This window comes from Eretmochelys imbricata, chromosome 11, assembly GCF_965152235.1.
Source record: "Eretmochelys imbricata isolate rEreImb1 chromosome 11, rEreImb1.hap1, whole genome shotgun sequence".
NCBI classification, from domain to species: domain Eukaryota; kingdom Metazoa; phylum Chordata; order Testudines; family Cheloniidae; genus Eretmochelys; species Eretmochelys imbricata.
This window is the reverse complement of record NC_135582.1, coordinates 56,699,077-56,715,986: the sequence shown is the minus strand read 5'-3', so window position 1 is coordinate 56,715,986 and position 16,910 is coordinate 56,699,077. Positions and strand designations below refer to the sequence as shown.

Below are 16,910 nucleotides of genomic sequence, written 5' to 3'. Positions count from 1 at the left end.
GAAATTCAGAATTGTTGTTTACATTAATTCCTGAACTCCTACCATTGTGACCAAAAAAAGAAATAACAAGAAAGAAGTATAAGCCTCAGGTGTGCGTCTTGGCTTTCGTTGCTTTTTGTGTCACAATCCTAACCCTCTATAGAAATTAATTGTAATTATATTAAGATTTTATTTTTTCCCCTAGAAACCTTACCTAAAGCTGTAAAGACCACATTAACAATGTACACTTAATATCTGGGCCTGTTTAAAAGCAAAAGGGTATAATACTGTAGTGTTCCCATAAGCATTGTATAGTGAATTATATTTCTGAAGAAAAATTAATTATTTTACATATAACCTGCGAAGGACTTTACAAAAAATAGACTTATGCCATATTTTGGTTCTTTCTGATCCATTAAAGCATTTCAGATCCTTTTATTCATTTTTGGATTTAAATTTTTTTTTCTAAGAATATGAGGACAGTCAACTGTGGCTTTTCTGGCTCTTGCGATAGGACCTACTGGATATCAGAAGATTGTTAAACCTCACTTTTTAATTGAAGGGGCAGGGATGTTGAATCCAGTACAAAGATGACCTTTCTTCAAAATGTTAAATCGTCATTGGACTTCAAAACTTTTATTTTTATTAATTCCTGTTTAAATGGTGTGAGTAAAAATCTTCTATCAATCACTCCACTTTCACTTTCTTGACTTTGTTTTGCTAGTTCCAATCATTGTTCCTTTCCAAGCTAGCCAAAACCTGAATTTCTAATATGAAAAACCTTAAAAAAATACCACCGCACACCACCTACCAATGTTGAGAGCACCTTTATAATCATAAAGAACCAAGAAAAAATTGAACAAGCCCAATAATTTGTTTCCTTTGCAGATCGTCTTTTAATTTCTCCTCCAAATGCCATGATAGACTCTTGCCCCTGCAAAATATCAGTTCATACTGTTTTAAAGTAATTACAAGAGCTCTTAAAAATGTTGGAAACCACAAACAATTTTGGAATTTTTATAATTTCAAAACAGCCTAATTGACTTTTTGTAAATTTTTTCTTATAGTTTGAGATCTTGTATGGTCAGTTTAAACTTGGCATGAATGTTTTTGGTGGAGTTAACCCCAGCAGTTACAGGTTTATAGAGACTGTTGACAGGGTCTTAACTAAAGTTGTGGGAATATTGAGGCTATAATCCGTTATCATTCTTTATAAAAATGATTGTAATTGAGTTCTCAACTATACTTTATGCAATATATGATAAATATAAATAGTTAGGGCCTGATCCTGTGAGGTGCTGAACACACCTTGAAAGATGTTGAGTACATTACTGAAATCCAATGAAAGATGAGAGCTCTCAGCACCTTGCAATATTGTGCTCTTGGAGCCTAGTCCTTTTCCTGTTGACATCAGTGGAAGTTAGATTTGAACGGGAACTCGTTTGCGACCTTCATACTGTCTGAAGGGTCTATTCTGTGCAGTATGTACTCAAAATTTAATTTTTACTTGTCTTTTCCACACAAATGTGCATGACTTTTGTCCAGCATATATATTGTATTAAATACACATCTTATTTTTGTGTATATATTTTTTTATGGTACACTAACACTTGCATTCATATAAATGGTTGTAATTCACAAAAAGTGCCACCTATTAGTCATACTGTGTGCAGAGTGTTGTGAATGTTACCTGTATTTTTCCCTACACCATTGGGCATAGTGTTGAACATTTGCCTTCAGTCTTTGCTCAGGTATTGATGTGAAGCAGTTTAGTGCTTTTCTTTCTAAATTGTAATACGTGGTATTCTAAGTATTCGGAAGGTAAAATAAAAAGAAAATAAAAACTGAACAAAAGAAGCCTGTGTATTAATAACATTACTTGGGGAATTATGTAATTTGTTTGTTCAGACCTAAAGAGTACTTGGCTTACTTGGGACTTGAGAGGCAGTAATTATACTCCATATAGAATAGATTTCAAAATGTTAATTTATCCTTAAGTGGTAGGCACACATCATCTGCCTAACTCTCATAAGAGAAAACATAATAAACGGAGATGATGCTTGCTGAAAAATGTAACTATTCTTTCCTCACCTCTAGTCTTTCTTCTTTCCCAAACTATTACTATTTCACATAGTATTTTCTTGTACATCGATTATAACTGTAGTTTTCTCACCTTTCTCTCAGCAGCCCTGGGTCATGGTGGGTAAGTTAAGTTGCCAAAGTTATTTTATCACAGTTTGGCAGGTACCTAGTGCAGGTACTCATTCAGTAGGTGTTCTGGCTCCCCAGTAAACTGGAATTTGAAGTGGGTTAGGAGAAGCAACACCTAAAGAAGGTGGGGAATGGGGTAAGAGCTCTGAACCCATGGGTGGGCAAACTTTTTGGCCTGAGGGCCACATCAGGGCATGAAACTGTATGGAGGGCCGGGTAGGGAAGGCTGTGCCTCCCCAAACAGCCTAGCCCCTGCCCCCTATCCGCCCGCACCTGCTTCCTGCCCCCCGACTGCCCCCCTCAGAACCTCTGACCCATCCAACCCCCCTGTTCCTTGTCCTCTGACCACCGCCCCTAATCCCCCCCCACCCCCGCTCTCTGTCCCCTGACCCCTATCCACACCCCTGCCCCCGACTGCCTCCCGGGACAGTGAGGTAACTTTGGCTATTGGACTCCTAGCTTCTTTGTGGAGGATAGTGTGGTTCAGTATAAAAGAGAACTTCCTGACAGATTTTTGCACCTTATTTAGGATTTTTTTATTTGTTCAGATGAGACCTGATTTCATCACAAAATTGTTGTATGGGAAGACAGAGTCAGAAATGCACCAAGTCTCCTCTTTCCTTCCCATAGTTCCAGCAGAGTTTTTACTCATTTAACTATAGAGCTATATCTCCTACTCAGAAAGTATCATCCTGGTGTATATACAAGAACAGTAGGTTAAACGTAAGTAGACTCAAAGTCTACGGTTAAAGCATTACTTATTGTCAACTACCTTTTGCAAATTGAAAATATAATCAAAATTTAATGTATATTCCTTTGTAACATAGCTTACGCTTTGAAAGCAGCCTGTTCAATAACAAATGCCCCATATCAAACCCAATGTATCTCAAATTATCAACCCACCTCTTTCTTTTGTGACAAAAGGGAAAAATAGTGTGACATGTATGCAAAATATTCATGCTTTAAAATATTCTTCAGTTTTAAGGTGCAGGCATAGAATCATTCAAGTGCAGGACTGGAAGGGACTTCAGTAGGTCATCTAGTCCGGCCCCCTGCATTCAAGGCAGGACTATGTAATAAACCATTCCTGATAGGTGTTTGTCTAACTTGTTCTTAAAAACCTCCAATGATGGAGATTTCACAACCTCCCTAGGCAATTTGTTCCAGTGCTTAGCTAACCTGACAGGAAGTTTTTCCTAATGTCCAGCCTAAACCTTCCTTGCTGCAATTTAAGCCCCTTGCTTCTTTTCCTATCCTCAGAGGTTAAAGAGAACATTTTTTCTCCCTCCTCCTCGTAACAACCTTTTATATAGTTGAAAACTTATGTCCTCCCTCAGCCTCCTTCAGACTAAACAAACCCATTTTTTTTCCAATCTTTCCTCATAGGTCATGTTTTCTAGACCTTTAAGCATTTTTGTTGCTCTTCTCTGGACTTTATACAATTTGTCCACATCTTTCCTGAAATGTGGCACCCAGAATTGGACACAATACTCCAGTGGAGGCCTTACCAGCACAGAGTAGAGTGGACAAACTTCTTCTCATGTCTTGCTTACAACACTCCTGCTGATATAACCCACAATGATGTTCGCTTTTGGGTGTGGAAGGACAGTGTTACACTGTTTACTTATATTTAGCTTGTGATCCACTATAACTCCCAGATCCCTTTCTGCAGTACTCCTTCCTAGGCAGTCATTTTCCATTTTGTATGTGTGCAACTGACTGTTCTTTCCTAAATGGAGTATGTTGCATTTGTCCTTAGTGAATTTCATCCTATTTATTTCAGACCATTTCCCCAATTTGTCCAGATCATTTTAAATTTTAATCTTATCCTCCAAAGCACTTGCAACCCCTTCCAATTTGGTATCATCCACAAATTTTATAATTGTACTCTTTATGTCATTACCTAAATCATTTATGAAGATATTAAACAGAACCAGTCTCAGGACCAATCCCTGAAGGACCCTTCTTGATAGGTTCTTCCACTTGCCTGTGAACCACTGATAACTACCCTCTGGGAACTGTTTTCTAACCAGTTATGCCACCCACCTTATAGTAGCTCCATCTAGGCTAGTTTATTTATGAGAAGGTCATGTGAGACAGTATCAAAAGCCTTACTAAAGTCAACATATATAGCACATCTACTGCTTTCCCCCATCCACAAGGCTGTTACCCAGTCAAAGAAAGCTATTTGATTGATTTTACATGATTTATTCTTGATAAATCCATGTTGACTATTACTTATCACCTTATTATCTTCTAGGTGTTTACAAATTAACTGCTTGATTATTTACTCCATTATCTTTCTGGGTACTGAAGTTAAACTGACTGGTCTGTAATTCCCTTGGTTGTCCTTATTCCCCTTTTTATAGATGGGCAATATTTGCCCTCTTCCAGTCCTCTGCCTTTAATTCCTGTCGTTAGGGTTCCAAGCTTCTGTATAATTGTCAATATTTCTTTGAAAAAAATTAATAATTGAGATATTTCTATGGAAATGACCTTACTTACACACTTTTTATGCTGCATGACAAAATGCAAAGTTTTCTTCTGATGTTTGCTTCAGAGGGTCTCAGTGTTTTCCATTCCATGACCACACAACACAAAACACACCTTTGTGACACTCCCATATTCCCCATCTAGACGTAAAGAAAGAGGAAGAGTATCACAATCCGCAGGTTGGGAACCCCAAAGACTATTTGGATTTCTAAGGTTTTTCTTTCCCTTCTTCAGAGACCTGGTGGTGTTTTAGTGGACTCTGATGTGGTTTATACTGGGGTTTTGTAAAGTCAAAACCCTGTAACTCTTGTTTTGTTTTCTTTGATTAATAATTAAGTGATTGTAATTTTGGTTAAAGTAGTAATAAAAATCATTGATAAAGAATATGGGATAAGTATGAAGCCTAAGACCCAATGAGCCTTTGCTTTAGCTGACCACAGAAGCAGCTATTTTCTCCTGGTCCAGGTACTGAGAGTTTTTTATGGGATATTTTTGACTCTTATTATATTCCTGTTCTTGGAATGAAATGATTTTAGTTCACAGGCCAACAAAAAATATGTAACAGCAGTTATTGCAGGCAGTATCTCCTTCCACTCTGCTCGTTGCCAAAACAAACCACTAGATATCTCTTCACATCTGAGACAAGTGATACCTTTGGATTCGCTCCTGTTGCCATTAGAGTCAGAGAGATTTGCATTGACTTATACAACCGTAGGATCAGCCACAATCAGGGACTGGTAGGAGTACAAATATCCCCCCTCAGCCGTCTTCCAAGATACTAGGTGAGATACTAGGTTAGAAAGCTAAATTACGATACAGGAGTTCATTAATGCAGAAGTAGTAATGGGCAATTTCAGATGTTTTATTTAACAAACATCTGTTTATAATGGACATTAAAAAATTTTTTCAACGCATCATTCAAATATTTTATTAGTCATATTCAATTTAGTCTGCATCCAGTACATCATGCAGATAAGATGCCCACATTATACGATAATAAAATAGACCACCTGAAATTGCTTCTATTCTGAAGAACTATCTTGATAGTATGTTTGTCTATTCATTTGTGGGGTTTTTGGAGTGAATGCAGACAGAAAAGCAATAATGGCTTCTACTGGACCAGATCCTAAAAAATGAGATGAACTAAGTATATTTACTTTTTCAGAACACATCAGAAATGTTTTATTTTTCCATATTTACTTCAAATTATTTTTCTCACTTGTTTATATTTTTAAAATGTTATTTGTATTACAGTAGTGCATAGAGGCCTCAACAGAGGGGAGGGCCTGGTGCTCGGTGTGCTACAGATGCTTAGCAAAAGCCAATCCCTGCCTGAAGCCCCTACAATCTAAATAGATAAGACAATCCCCATGTTACAGATAAGGAAGTGAGGCACAAAGATTAAGTGACTTGCCCACGATCATGCAGGAAGCCAGTGGCAGAGCCAGACATTCAATCCAGACCACCAGAGTTCCAGTACTGAGATCTCTTAGTCAAGGAGCAAGGTGGCCAGTTAACTTTTTTCAATAACTGTTTCTATGGGGGGAAAGTAAATAGCAAAGGCAAAGATGAGTTAATTATTGGGTCTGTTTATGTTCTCTTTCTGGTCTCATTGAAATCTGTAGAAACCTCCAGGACAAACACAGCCTCTTCTGTGTCTAAAAAGAGAGAAACTCTACAAACAAAACTGCTGAGTGAAACTTGGTGAATGCCCTGGAACTGGCATGAAACCAGAAGTTTTCCCCACTACCGGACATTGAGGTCCTTCTCAACTTCTATCTGCCTTATATGAGAAGCATCTGCTTGACAGACATATAAAGAGTGTGTGGTGTGTTTGTGTGTGCTGTGACTAGCTTATTCGGTCAGACTGGTTAATTTAAAATAGCTGAAACCCCATGCAGTTTACTCAGCTGTTTCTCCTGTTGTTGCTGTCCGTGGTGTTGATCTGAAAGCCAGAATGCATGTATTTAAGAGCTCAATGTCTCCAAGCTGCCCACAGATAACAAAAACAATCTAGTCTAAATATTATAATAACTCCCAGTGTAACCTTATAAGATAATCTATGTGCTAGGTACACACATTACAATAGATAGCAAAATAATGCAGCTGGAATTTTATTTGTGTTAGTGATGTCAGAGTTCCTAGAGCCATAGATCAGTGTCTTTAAAAAGTTTAAATCTCAATAAATAAAGATACACACCTACTGGTATGGCATTTTATACAAATATTTATTATTAATAATAATGGACTGGTGCTAAAAGAATGACCAAGATGCCCAACTTGAAAAATGACAGTTTAGTGCAACTGCTGTAACTAAAATGTTCTTTAAACTGTAAGGAGAAAAATATATGAGAACTACGATCAAATGTCATAGCAGTTTTGAACTGATATTATTGAATAAGAACAAGTTAAAGAGCGTAGTCCTTGTTAGAATCTTTGGAATCATCCACTCTAGTATCCCCAGATTCAATCTGTAAATGAACGCCAATAACATCAGGATATCAGGTTAATATTTTCATTAAGGTGCTAAGATTTTGCATCTTGAAATAGACCTCACCTTGCTATCTTCCAGCACCAGGAAATTGCACCATATCTACCTTATCTTGGAGATCCTTGTGCCAGATAGAATTATCTGAAAAACAAATGTATAAAAGTAACATTTTATTAAGCTTCCACCATCCCTGCAGGAAATTTCTTATTTTGCCATCCACAAATTTTCAGTGATGTGGCTGGATGAGGAGGGAGGGCACTGTGTGCTGCAAAATTCAGTAGCAACAGGCCTTAAGAGTATCAATGATGAGATTCTCAAGGGTCTTTGTCACGGATGGAAATGGAATCATTACTGCAATTCTACTAACGTCATTGGCACCCACCCACAGTCAGTCCACTAGCAATATAAGTGGAGAGATCAGTCTGTTTTGCAGATTATAGACAGGCTAGCCAGGAAGGGGCAAGCCAGAGCCAAACTTACAGGTAAGCTTTATTTAAGGAGAGAGTGAGAGTAAGTGTTTGGGTATTTTTATGTTGCATCAAGTTGTAAAATGTACTATATTATTAATTTATTATTTCATATATTTACTATATTTAGTTTTTCTCAAGCAGTTTTAAAATTGGGCTATCTGCATTTTTAATTATATTGCTATATTTTCCTCAGGGCACACAAAGATCTGCTACTGTAACAAAATGGTTAGCTATTTTAGAACTATTATATGATGGAAATAGAGAGGGGACCAGTGTCACAGAGGTAGCAATGGAATGGGAAGCATTTCTTTAGGACTCATCTGTTTCTCAAGATACACTAAAGGGAGGGAGGGAGAAAAACCACACACACACTAATATATATTCCCCAGTAGGTAGATCCTCCTTGTCATGGACTGATTGTTTTAAACCATTTATCCGCATTAATTATATGAAATGCTTGCTTTCATGTGTCAGTGGTGCATGTTTTATAGAACTCATGCAGTCTGATTCTTTCCCCCTCTCATGTGCAGTCTGCTCATCTCTCCAGCATGTGGAAAGTGGCACTTCTGGTTCTGTGCACTACGCTTACTCTGAGGGGGTTGGCAAAGGGGGCTCCGCTGAGGCCAGAAGAAAAATGGAAACCTCTGAACAATCCCAGAAACCGAGATCTGGTAAGGAAACCCTACAGGAAACACTGTAATGAAGCCCAAACTTTGTGTGTGTTTCACATATTTAGGTGTCTCATTATAAGAATTTCTTACCTTTTGTAGTTAAAAACTTCAAAGTGAAAAGGGAACCTCTTAGCTAGTGTTAGTAACTCTGCTGTGCTCTGTATGGTCAGTGTCAGCAGCCACCTGCACATGCTTTAATCTAACTTGAAGAAACTTTCAATTTCAAATACTGTACATAGGAATGAGGAAGATCCATGTGCAGTACACATTAATTTTAAAAGAGATGTATTTTGATCTATGAAAATAGAACTTGCTTTATCCAACAGAATAGGGGTACTCTGTGTGTTCTCCAGGTCCTGTTCTTGTTGACTGTATAGATAATATTGCTTAAGTCAAATGCTAAACCATGGTTTGAAAACACAAATACATTCACATCTGACACAGCACCTTGAATGCTTTAAGATATGACAGCCAATTAACAATAACGGAGAATATTCGATTACAAAGGATTATTTATAAGGTCTTATGCAAAAGTTGTGAGAAACATGTCAGTGATTAGCAGCAATGGTTGTACTTGTTTGGAAGGTGACCAAATATAAATTAAAAAAACCCACTAACTAAAACCTAGTATTTTTTAAATATAATGAAGACTATCCAGCCAAAGGATCAGCTCAAACCAGTTGCAGGTGACTTTTAGGATAAATAAAATTGTACTGGAAAACCTGAGGCTACTCTGGCTGTTGCTAGAGGCTGTTCTTAATGCAGGTTTCACTGTGTGTCTTTTCTAAAGAAAATGTTAGCAAATTGGGCAGCATAATACTCTAATCACATTTCTTATAAAGATCTTAGAGGCTTTACATAAACTATACTCTTGTATATTTGGAACGCATATCAGTTTGAGGGACTTCCAGATATTGTAGGCTGTTTAATAAGCTTCACAGTTAAGGTGTACTTCACAGTTAAGGTGTACCCTAAAGCCTAGGGATCTGAAGAAATAATTTCAGACCTTTGAAACAGTCTGATTCAATCTTCTAATTTATGCCACCTGTTATTTGGAGAACCAAAGCTAACAAATACCTTTTACTAATATTCTCGGTGTCAGAAATATACACACTGTGGGTACTGGCAGTTGGGAGAGGTTTTCTCCTCTAGGTTACAAGTTTGCATCAGTACAGCTCAGCTGAGACGGGTTGGTGGTCTTTGGACAGGTGTCCATATCACAAGGCCAGATTCTGACACTCTTCCTCACGATGAGAAGTACCTTACTCCACATGCAATCCCATTAACTTCAGTGTCAGAATCTGGCAACAAGTGCTGGGTCTGTGTGGCCAGTGCCATCACAGGGGCTAATGACTGACTGTACTTGGCAAACGAATATGACTAACTCACTGCAAGGTGTCATCATTCCAGGTCATACTTGAAACACAGTGTGAAAGCCGAGTGGAGCAGCTTGCTCTGCCATTGTCTATGCTGTACATGTTTGTGGATAAAATAGAGGACTTCATTCCCATCCAGTTCCTTTCACAAGTAGTGTATTTACTTTGTTTTAATGGATATGATTATTCATTTTACATTTTTGAAATGTAAACTGTCTTCAGTTTTTCAGGACACTCCAGGCTTATTTTTCGGGAAGAGGTCTTGATCTGAGAAAGTTCCTAGATACTTTCTCCATGAATAATGACAGACCCAGGCCTGTAGCGATCTACTCGGATCCTACTGCTTCTGCATTTGCAGATTATGAAGAAAAGAAAAAAATATTTCAAAACTACTTCAAAGGCTGAAAGAAGCTGCTGACCAAGGTAAAAGTGATTGTTTTTCATCTGTGCTGACAGTTACATGTGGTTGAGTTACAGATTTGGATTCGGGTAATTTTCCCTTCTATATGAAGAAAAAAAATAACTTGCTCTTGATAACACATCAGAAACATGTAGTATTTTAACTCTCACTCAAAGCCGATTGAAATTTATTTAAGGAGAAATTTCTGAAGAGTTAATTTCTTTCTGGAATAACAGGAGTATATGCATGGTAAGAAGTATTCTGAAGTCAGAAGTGTATGCACTGCTTATGTCTCTAATTTATTTCCAGAGACAAATACTTGACCTTTGCTGGATTAAACAGGAAAAGATTTCAAGAGATCAAGTAAAACCTATTACAACCTAAATTTTTCAAGTGGAGGCTGTTGATAGCCTCCCATGATATGTCCGCATCAAGGAAAAAACAGACTCAAAAAAGAAAACATTACAGTAACAAAGAGTAATCCGCCTTTTAAATCTCTGTAAATGTAATGTGATTTTCATATTTCTTCAATTAAAAGTGAAGGTTGGATAAAATAGTGTGCAAACTGATTCGTATGTCTATAATGTAAAATAAAATGAATCAAGCTTGCACTATTAGTATATCCATGGCCAAATGTACTGCAGGGAACTTGGTTATTTATTTTTTATTTTGTATACTATATAAACAGCAATCCTCCTTATGACACCATGATGAGGGTAGCTAAGTATTATTTCCCCCTTTCTACAAACAGTAAGAACTTCAATAAGATTTGGATCAGGTCCCAAGTGACTTGTCCAAGGACCTACAAGGAGTCAGTGGCAGTCAAGATTAAACCTCAGGAGTTCCTGGCTTCCAGTCCTGTGCTGAGCTCACTAGTCCATGGCTCTGTCTGAACTATGTAGCACACCACCACCATTCATTATATTATAGTGACAATTGTATTAATATTTTCATTTTAAGTCACCTTTTGATGGGTTTAATTTGAAAAAAAACCCAGCATCACACAAACAATGTCAAATGGATTTAAAAGTGGTTTTAAAAGATATGCTCCGCCTCAATAAGAATTTATTAGTTTGGTGAAGGAATTACGGAATAAAAATCTATGGCTTGTGTAATGCAGGAAGACAGACTAAATAATCTTGGTGCTCCCTTCTGGCTTTAAAATTGCGAAGCTATGAAAATTATAAACTTAAAAAAATTCAAATGTGATTTAAATGACCCTTTGGAGTGTTTTTAGTAATAAATAGTGGATAAGAGATGATTTCTCAATAAAAATTTCTGGCTGTTCATAAATGAAAATATTTGCTTTGAGTGTTCTTACAAAATGGTTTATATTTACTGTGAAATTACTAAATTACTGGGCACTTGTGTTTTGTTGCATTAGCCACACAGAGGATAACTCAAGGTCTGGGGCCTAAGGAACATAAAACAACACTGATGTTTGACACAAACTGATGAAGACCTAGAAACACAGAATTAATTGTGGTCCCCTACCTTTGATTTACTGTGTTGTCTAAATATTGCATCACAGAAGATCAGATTCTGGGCCCCCAAAATATCTGGGAATTCTGTTGTTAACTTGATGAAGATTTAGGGGCTGAAAGACTGGGCATTTTAAAAAAATATTTAAATTCTAACCATGGTTTGTGTTCAGTTAATTATTTCAACTTCCTAATCTCTCTACCCTATCAGTCTTGCAGCCACATGATGTGCTAAACACAGCAGAACTGTACATTTCCACTCTAGGTGGGGCAGGATTTGAAATCCAGTCCTCAAGCACCACAGAGCTGTACTCCACAAAGGTCTCTGTGCCATAATCATGCAGGGAGATGGGCAAGAAATTGTGTATATGTACGTATGCAGCCAGTGGCTGATCCTATGAAAGGTGAGAGGCCGGAACAAGCAGCCACAATAGCTCCACTGCCATTCCATGGCCTTGAGAAATCTGTTCCTCACCCTGATGCTTACAGAGATTACTCCCAGTAGGAAAAGACAATAATTTACTGTTTAACAATGCTCACGCTAATAATTTGGGATTTATGAGCCCATCTAAGTCAGTGGGAGTGTTTCAGTTAGGGTCCTTTGGCTTTGGATCAGACCCCATGTGCTTTTAAATGCTCCTACTTACTATCCTTATTTTATTATTTATTTTTCCTTTCAGGTGGTTACTTTTGGACTTCATGTGAATTGGAAGCATACACGGCAAAATGTTACTGCTTTGGGGTTTCTAACTTATCTGACAATTTAACATTTTCTTCAGCATCTGAGTCTTTACATACACAAATCTGACATCTGGCTGTAATTGCCATATTTGCTCACTTTTCAGGTGGTGAGGTATGTATGGTTGTGAAGATTGGTTTGACAAGATTTTACTTGTTGAAATGTAAATGAATGAAAAGTTCAATCTGATGTAGTTTGTCCGACTATTCCTAATTGTCTTTGTCAAGGAATGTAAATAAATGTTACCTTTTAAATTTATTACATCTAGGTTTTAGATAACTATTTTCTTGAATGGAATTTATTGAGTCTTCATTATAGTGCTTTGTATTTGGTTTGGAGATGTGTGGAATTTAAAAAAAAAACACTTCAGTCATTACAGAAACCCATCTCTTTGTTCTGTTTGTACAGCACCTACCGCAAAGGGGCCCTCGTTCCTGACTGGGGCTCCTCGGTGCTACCCCAATACAAATAATAATCTTTTTAAATAGTCATGAAAGAAAGATAGACTCATCAGATGTATACATCTGAGAGATATCCCAAGATCATCCTACTGAAAAAGGCAGAAGATAATAAAAAAGAGCCTCCATAAATGTGGAAAAAAGAAAAGCCCTATGATGTCCTAAGACATACATTATTAATGTCATATTCAAGGTCTCGTTCAGAAACACAATAGCCATCAGAGTACTTAAATGTTTTGGCTTTTATGTTTTGATAGGAATCTCATAGTAAAGAATCCCGATGAGTCCCACAATTTAGTAATTAATAAATTATTTATAAGAGCCCATCTTACTATTTCTACTCTGATCATTCCTTATGTAGCTGAACCATTACAGATTTCCAGTACCATATTCTAAAATGGCATCAGGAAATCCTGCATTCAGATTACCACAGTTACTTCTCATTTGGAAGGTATGGCATTGATCCTGAGAAGACATTTACACATGTGCTTAATACTCCACATGTGAGTAGTCCTATTGACTGAAGTTAAAGGATGAAATCCTGGCCCAATTAAAGTCAATGGCAAAAGTCCCCTTGACTTCAATAGGATCAGGATTTCACCCAACTTGAGCACATGGATGAGTCTTTGCAGAATCAGGGCCTAACCCCTTGTTTAATAATGGGTATGAAATATGGAGGTAATAGCTCCATTGCTGTTTCAGTATTGACACGGTCACTAGCTATACCTGCACACTTGTAGAACCGGGACAAGAAGGCAGGCCACTGGCTTCAAAACACAGACATCTATCATCTAAATGAAACTCCTTTAGCTGTTAGTAGTTGAAGGGATTTTATTTTATAAACTAGCACAGGTAAGTAGTCTGGTCCCATCTAGTCCACCAAATGGAGACTTTTTTTTAAAAAAAGGAACAGGAGACGGAGTAGGATATTTAGAAATGCCTATAGAACTCGATGTAAATTAATACAAACTCAGAAGCTAGAATACATATCTGTAAGTGATTTCATCTTTGCCTGATAATACAATAATTGCTCTAGAAACATAATCACTGCCCTACTCCAAATGGGTCACAGAAATGGTTTCTCAATTTTTAAGAGTTCTGCTATTGTGTTTCCACTTGATGAAAAGAAAATTAACTACAGATATCTTTCCTCCAAGGAATCTATGTAATCAGTAAAACTTGAGTTATTAAATATACATCTAACTTTTTTATATTTCCATGTCAGCTGGCTGAAAAAAATTTAAGGGCCCATCCAACACTGCCTTTCATTTTCACTAGTACAAAGTGAGAGCAATGTGGGTGTAAACTGCTCCTATTTTAACTTGGTAGCATTTCATAATACTTAGTCCCGCCATGGGTGCAGGGGACTGGACGACCAGATGACCTCTCAAGGTCTCTTTCAGTCCTATAATTCTATGATTCGTACTCACTTTGAACTGTGCTGCCCAAGAGTTGAATCTGACTTAATCCTGACCAAATCTAGGGTGCTTTCCCAATATAGATTTCCATAAATGTTTACATCCAATAGTATCTTCATAAATTAGGGAGTTAGACTTCTGTTCTTCCTGGACAGCTGCATCCATTTATTTGATCTATCTGTGCCCTTCTGATGCACCTGTTGCTGTATTTTATGTTCTTTTCATAGTCCTTCACTTCCTTTATCTGGTCAGGATTCAGTAACCTCTCTCTAACTTGATCTTTCAACCACTTAAAACAGTGCAAGGAACAGGAGATACCCTTTCAGCTATCAATAAGTACCTCCTTGATGCAAAGATCACTGAAGTTAAAGGAAAGACTTCCATGGATTTTATTAGACTTTGGATGGGGCCCATACAGCGCACTGGGCTGGAAATACGGGTTTACTCCGAAAACGGTGGAGGGGCGGGGTAATGCTGGTGTTTGGGAAAGATGTTGGCTGAACTGAGCATAGGAAACGCTTATTTTCAGCTCAGGTGGGAGGCGATGGAGAGCAGTCCCTCTCCTCAGTGGCCCTCCCGCACAGCCCCAGTCTGAAACGGGCCCAGCTGTGCCGAACGCCCGCAGCGTCGGCGCCGGTCCCAGGCTGGTGCGGAGGCGCGGCGGGGGCGGACAAGCTCTCCCGCTTACACCGAGCTCTTCCTCAGGCCGGGCCCACGGGCTCCGCTGCGTGCGGAACGTCAGCCGCGCACGGCCCCGGGCGCTCTGGGGCCCCACCCGACCCCCTTCTACCATCGCCCCGCGGCCTCCGGCTCCCTCCCTCTGTGCCAAGGGGAGGCCAGCGGCTTCGCATCCTTACCGCGCATGCTCACGGCTCCGCCAGCGGGCGCTACCCGGGAACTCTTGCGCGGCGGAAGCGAGCTGCGGTCGGACCCCATTAACACGGGACGCCGAGTCCGTGCGCGAAACAACCCTCCCCGCCCCCGCCCCTTCCCTGGGTTCGCGGCAGGGCGCGCGATGTCGGGCTTCAGCCCCGAGCTGATCGATTACCTGGAGGGGAAAATCTCCTTCGAGGAGTTCGAGAGGCGCCGAGAGGAGCGCAAGAGCCGCGAGAGGAAGGTGAGGGACCCGGCCGCTCCCCTCAGGCGGTAGGTCGCGGCCGTTCCTTGGCCCGTTAGTGCCGCCCCCGCCAGGCCCCGGTGCCCCTTCGCCAGGAGGCTCCGCCCACTCTGCACCGTGGCGTGGCCCGGCGCGTGTGCACACTGCGGGAACGAGGGGAGTTCAGGGTGCAGGGCAGCGGGGGGGGGGGGGGGGGATGGCCGGGGAGGGTGCAGGGCAAAGGCCTGAGGGCGGGGGGGGGATGGCCGGGGGGGGTGCAGGGCAAAGGCCTGAGGGCGGGGGGGGGTGCAGGGCAAAGGCCTGAGGGCGGGGGGGGGGGATGGCCGGGGAGGGTGCAGGGCAAAGGCCTGAGGGCGGGGGGGGTGCAGGGCAAAGGCCTGAGGGCGGGGGGGGGATGGCCGGGGGGGGTGCAGGGCAAAGGCCTGAGGGCGGGGGGGGGGATGGCCGGGGAGGGTGCAGGGCAAAGGCCTGAGGGCGGGGGGGGGGGATGGCCAGGGGGGGTGCAGGGCAAAGGCCTGAGGGCGGGGGGGGGGGATGGCCGGGGAGGGTGCAGGGCAAAGGCCTGAGGGCGGGGGGGGGATGGCCGGGGGGGGTGCAGGGCAAAGGCCTGAGGGCGGGGGGGGGGGGGAGGGCGGGGGGGGGTGCAGGGCAAAGGCCTGAGGGCGGGGGGGGGGATGGCCGGGGAGGGTGCAGGGCAAAGGCCTGAGGGCGGGGGGGGGGGGATGGCCGGGGAGGGTGCAGGGCAAAGGCCTGAGGGCGGGGGGGGGGGGATGGCCGGGGAGGGTGCAGGGCAAAGGCCTGAGGGCGGGGGGGGGGGGGATGGCCGGGGAGGGTGCAGGGCAAAGGCCTGAGGGCGGGGGGGGGGGGGGATGGCCGGGGAGGGTGCAGGGCAAAGGCCTGAGGGCGGGGGGGGGGGGATGGCCGGGGAGGGTGCAGGGCAAAGGCCTGAGGGCGGGGGGGGGGGATGGCCGGGGGGGGGGATGGCCGGGGGGGGTGCAGGGCAAAGGCCTGAGGGCGGGGGGGGGGGATGGCCGGGGAGGGTGCAGGGCAAAGGCCTGAGGGCGGGGGGGGGGATGGCCGGGGAGGGTGCAGGGCAAAGGCCTGAGGGCGGGGGGGGGGGGATGGCCGGGGAGGGTGCAGGGCAAAGGCCTGAGGGCGGGGGGGGGGGATGGCCGGGGAGGGTGCAGGGCAAAGGCCTGAGGGCGGGGGGGGGGGGGATGGCCGGGGAGGGTGCAGGGCAAAGGCCTGAGGGCGGGGGGGGGGGGATGGCCGGGGAGGGTGCAGGGCAAAGGCCTGAGGGCGGGGGGGGGGGGATGGCCGGGGAGGGTGCAGGGCAAAGGCCTGAGGGCGGGGGGGGGGGGATGGCCGGGGAGGGTGCAGGGCAAAGGCCTGAGGGCGGGGGGGGGGGGATGGCCGGGGAGGGTGCAGGGCAAAGGCCTGAGGGCGGGGGGGGGGGGGGGGGATGGCCGGGGAGGGTGCAGGGCAAAGGCCTGAGGGCGGGGGGGGGGGGGGGGATGGCCGGGGAGGGTGCAGGGCAAAGGCCTGAGGGCGGGGGGGGGGGGGATGGCCGGGGAGGGTGCAGGGCAAAGGCCTGAGGGCGGGGGGG

General features: G+C 42.6%; 2 protein-coding genes and 1 long non-coding RNA gene across 6 annotated transcripts in view; 2 read left to right on the top strand and 1 right to left on the bottom strand.

Moving 5' to 3' along the window:
* Positions 1-2,750: 2,750 nt before the first annotated feature.
* Positions 2,751-15,358, bottom strand: LOC144272448 (uncharacterized). Its single transcript, XR_013347561.1, has 3 exons — positions 15,236-15,358; positions 7,241-7,315; positions 2,751-4,823 (listed from the first exon to the last, which is right to left on the bottom strand). It is a non-coding gene; the product is annotated as an uncharacterized LOC144272448 (long non-coding RNA).
* C11H2orf66 (chromosome 11 C2orf66 homolog) lies at positions 6,058-12,509 on the top strand. 3 transcript variants are annotated; one of them, XM_077830503.1, is made up of 4 exons: positions 6,058-6,444; positions 8,175-8,315; positions 9,914-10,114; positions 12,253-12,509. In XM_077830503.1, exons 2-3 carry the CDS (start codon positions 8,193-8,195, stop codon positions 10,094-10,096), a joined length of 306 nt encoding a protein of 101 aa, XP_077686629.1. In that variant the 5' UTR covers positions 6,058-6,444; positions 8,175-8,192; the 3' UTR covers positions 10,097-10,114; positions 12,253-12,509. The 3 variants fall into 3 exon arrangements, with proteins under 3 accessions (XP_077686629.1, XP_077686628.1, XP_077686627.1); XM_077830502.1 differs by having other exon boundaries at positions 6,058-6,504; XM_077830501.1 differs by lacking the exon at positions 6,058-6,444 and having other exon boundaries at positions 7,343-8,315.
* Positions 15,168-16,910, top strand: part of GTF3C3 (general transcription factor IIIC subunit 3) — a 31,368-nt gene continuing 29,625 nt past the window's right edge. For both annotated transcript variants that reach the window (XR_013347557.1, XM_077830499.1), the window contains exon 1: positions 15,168-15,304. Coding sequence is in view for 1 of the 2 variants with exons in the window: in XM_077830499.1 (XP_077686625.1) it covers positions 15,203-15,304 (102 nt within the window). In the remaining variant the exon portion in view is untranslated. The remainder of the gene's footprint in view (positions 15,305-16,910) is intronic.

Coding starts and splice junctions, on each gene's coding strand:
- C11H2orf66 (XM_077830503.1), top strand. CDS start 8,193: ATGTGGAAAGTGGCACTTCTGGTTCTGTGCACTACGCTTACTCTGAGG. Junction 8,316..9,913: donor ATCCCAGAAACCGAGATCTG/GTAAGGAAACCC, acceptor AACTGTCTTCAG/TTTTTCAGGACACTCCAGGC.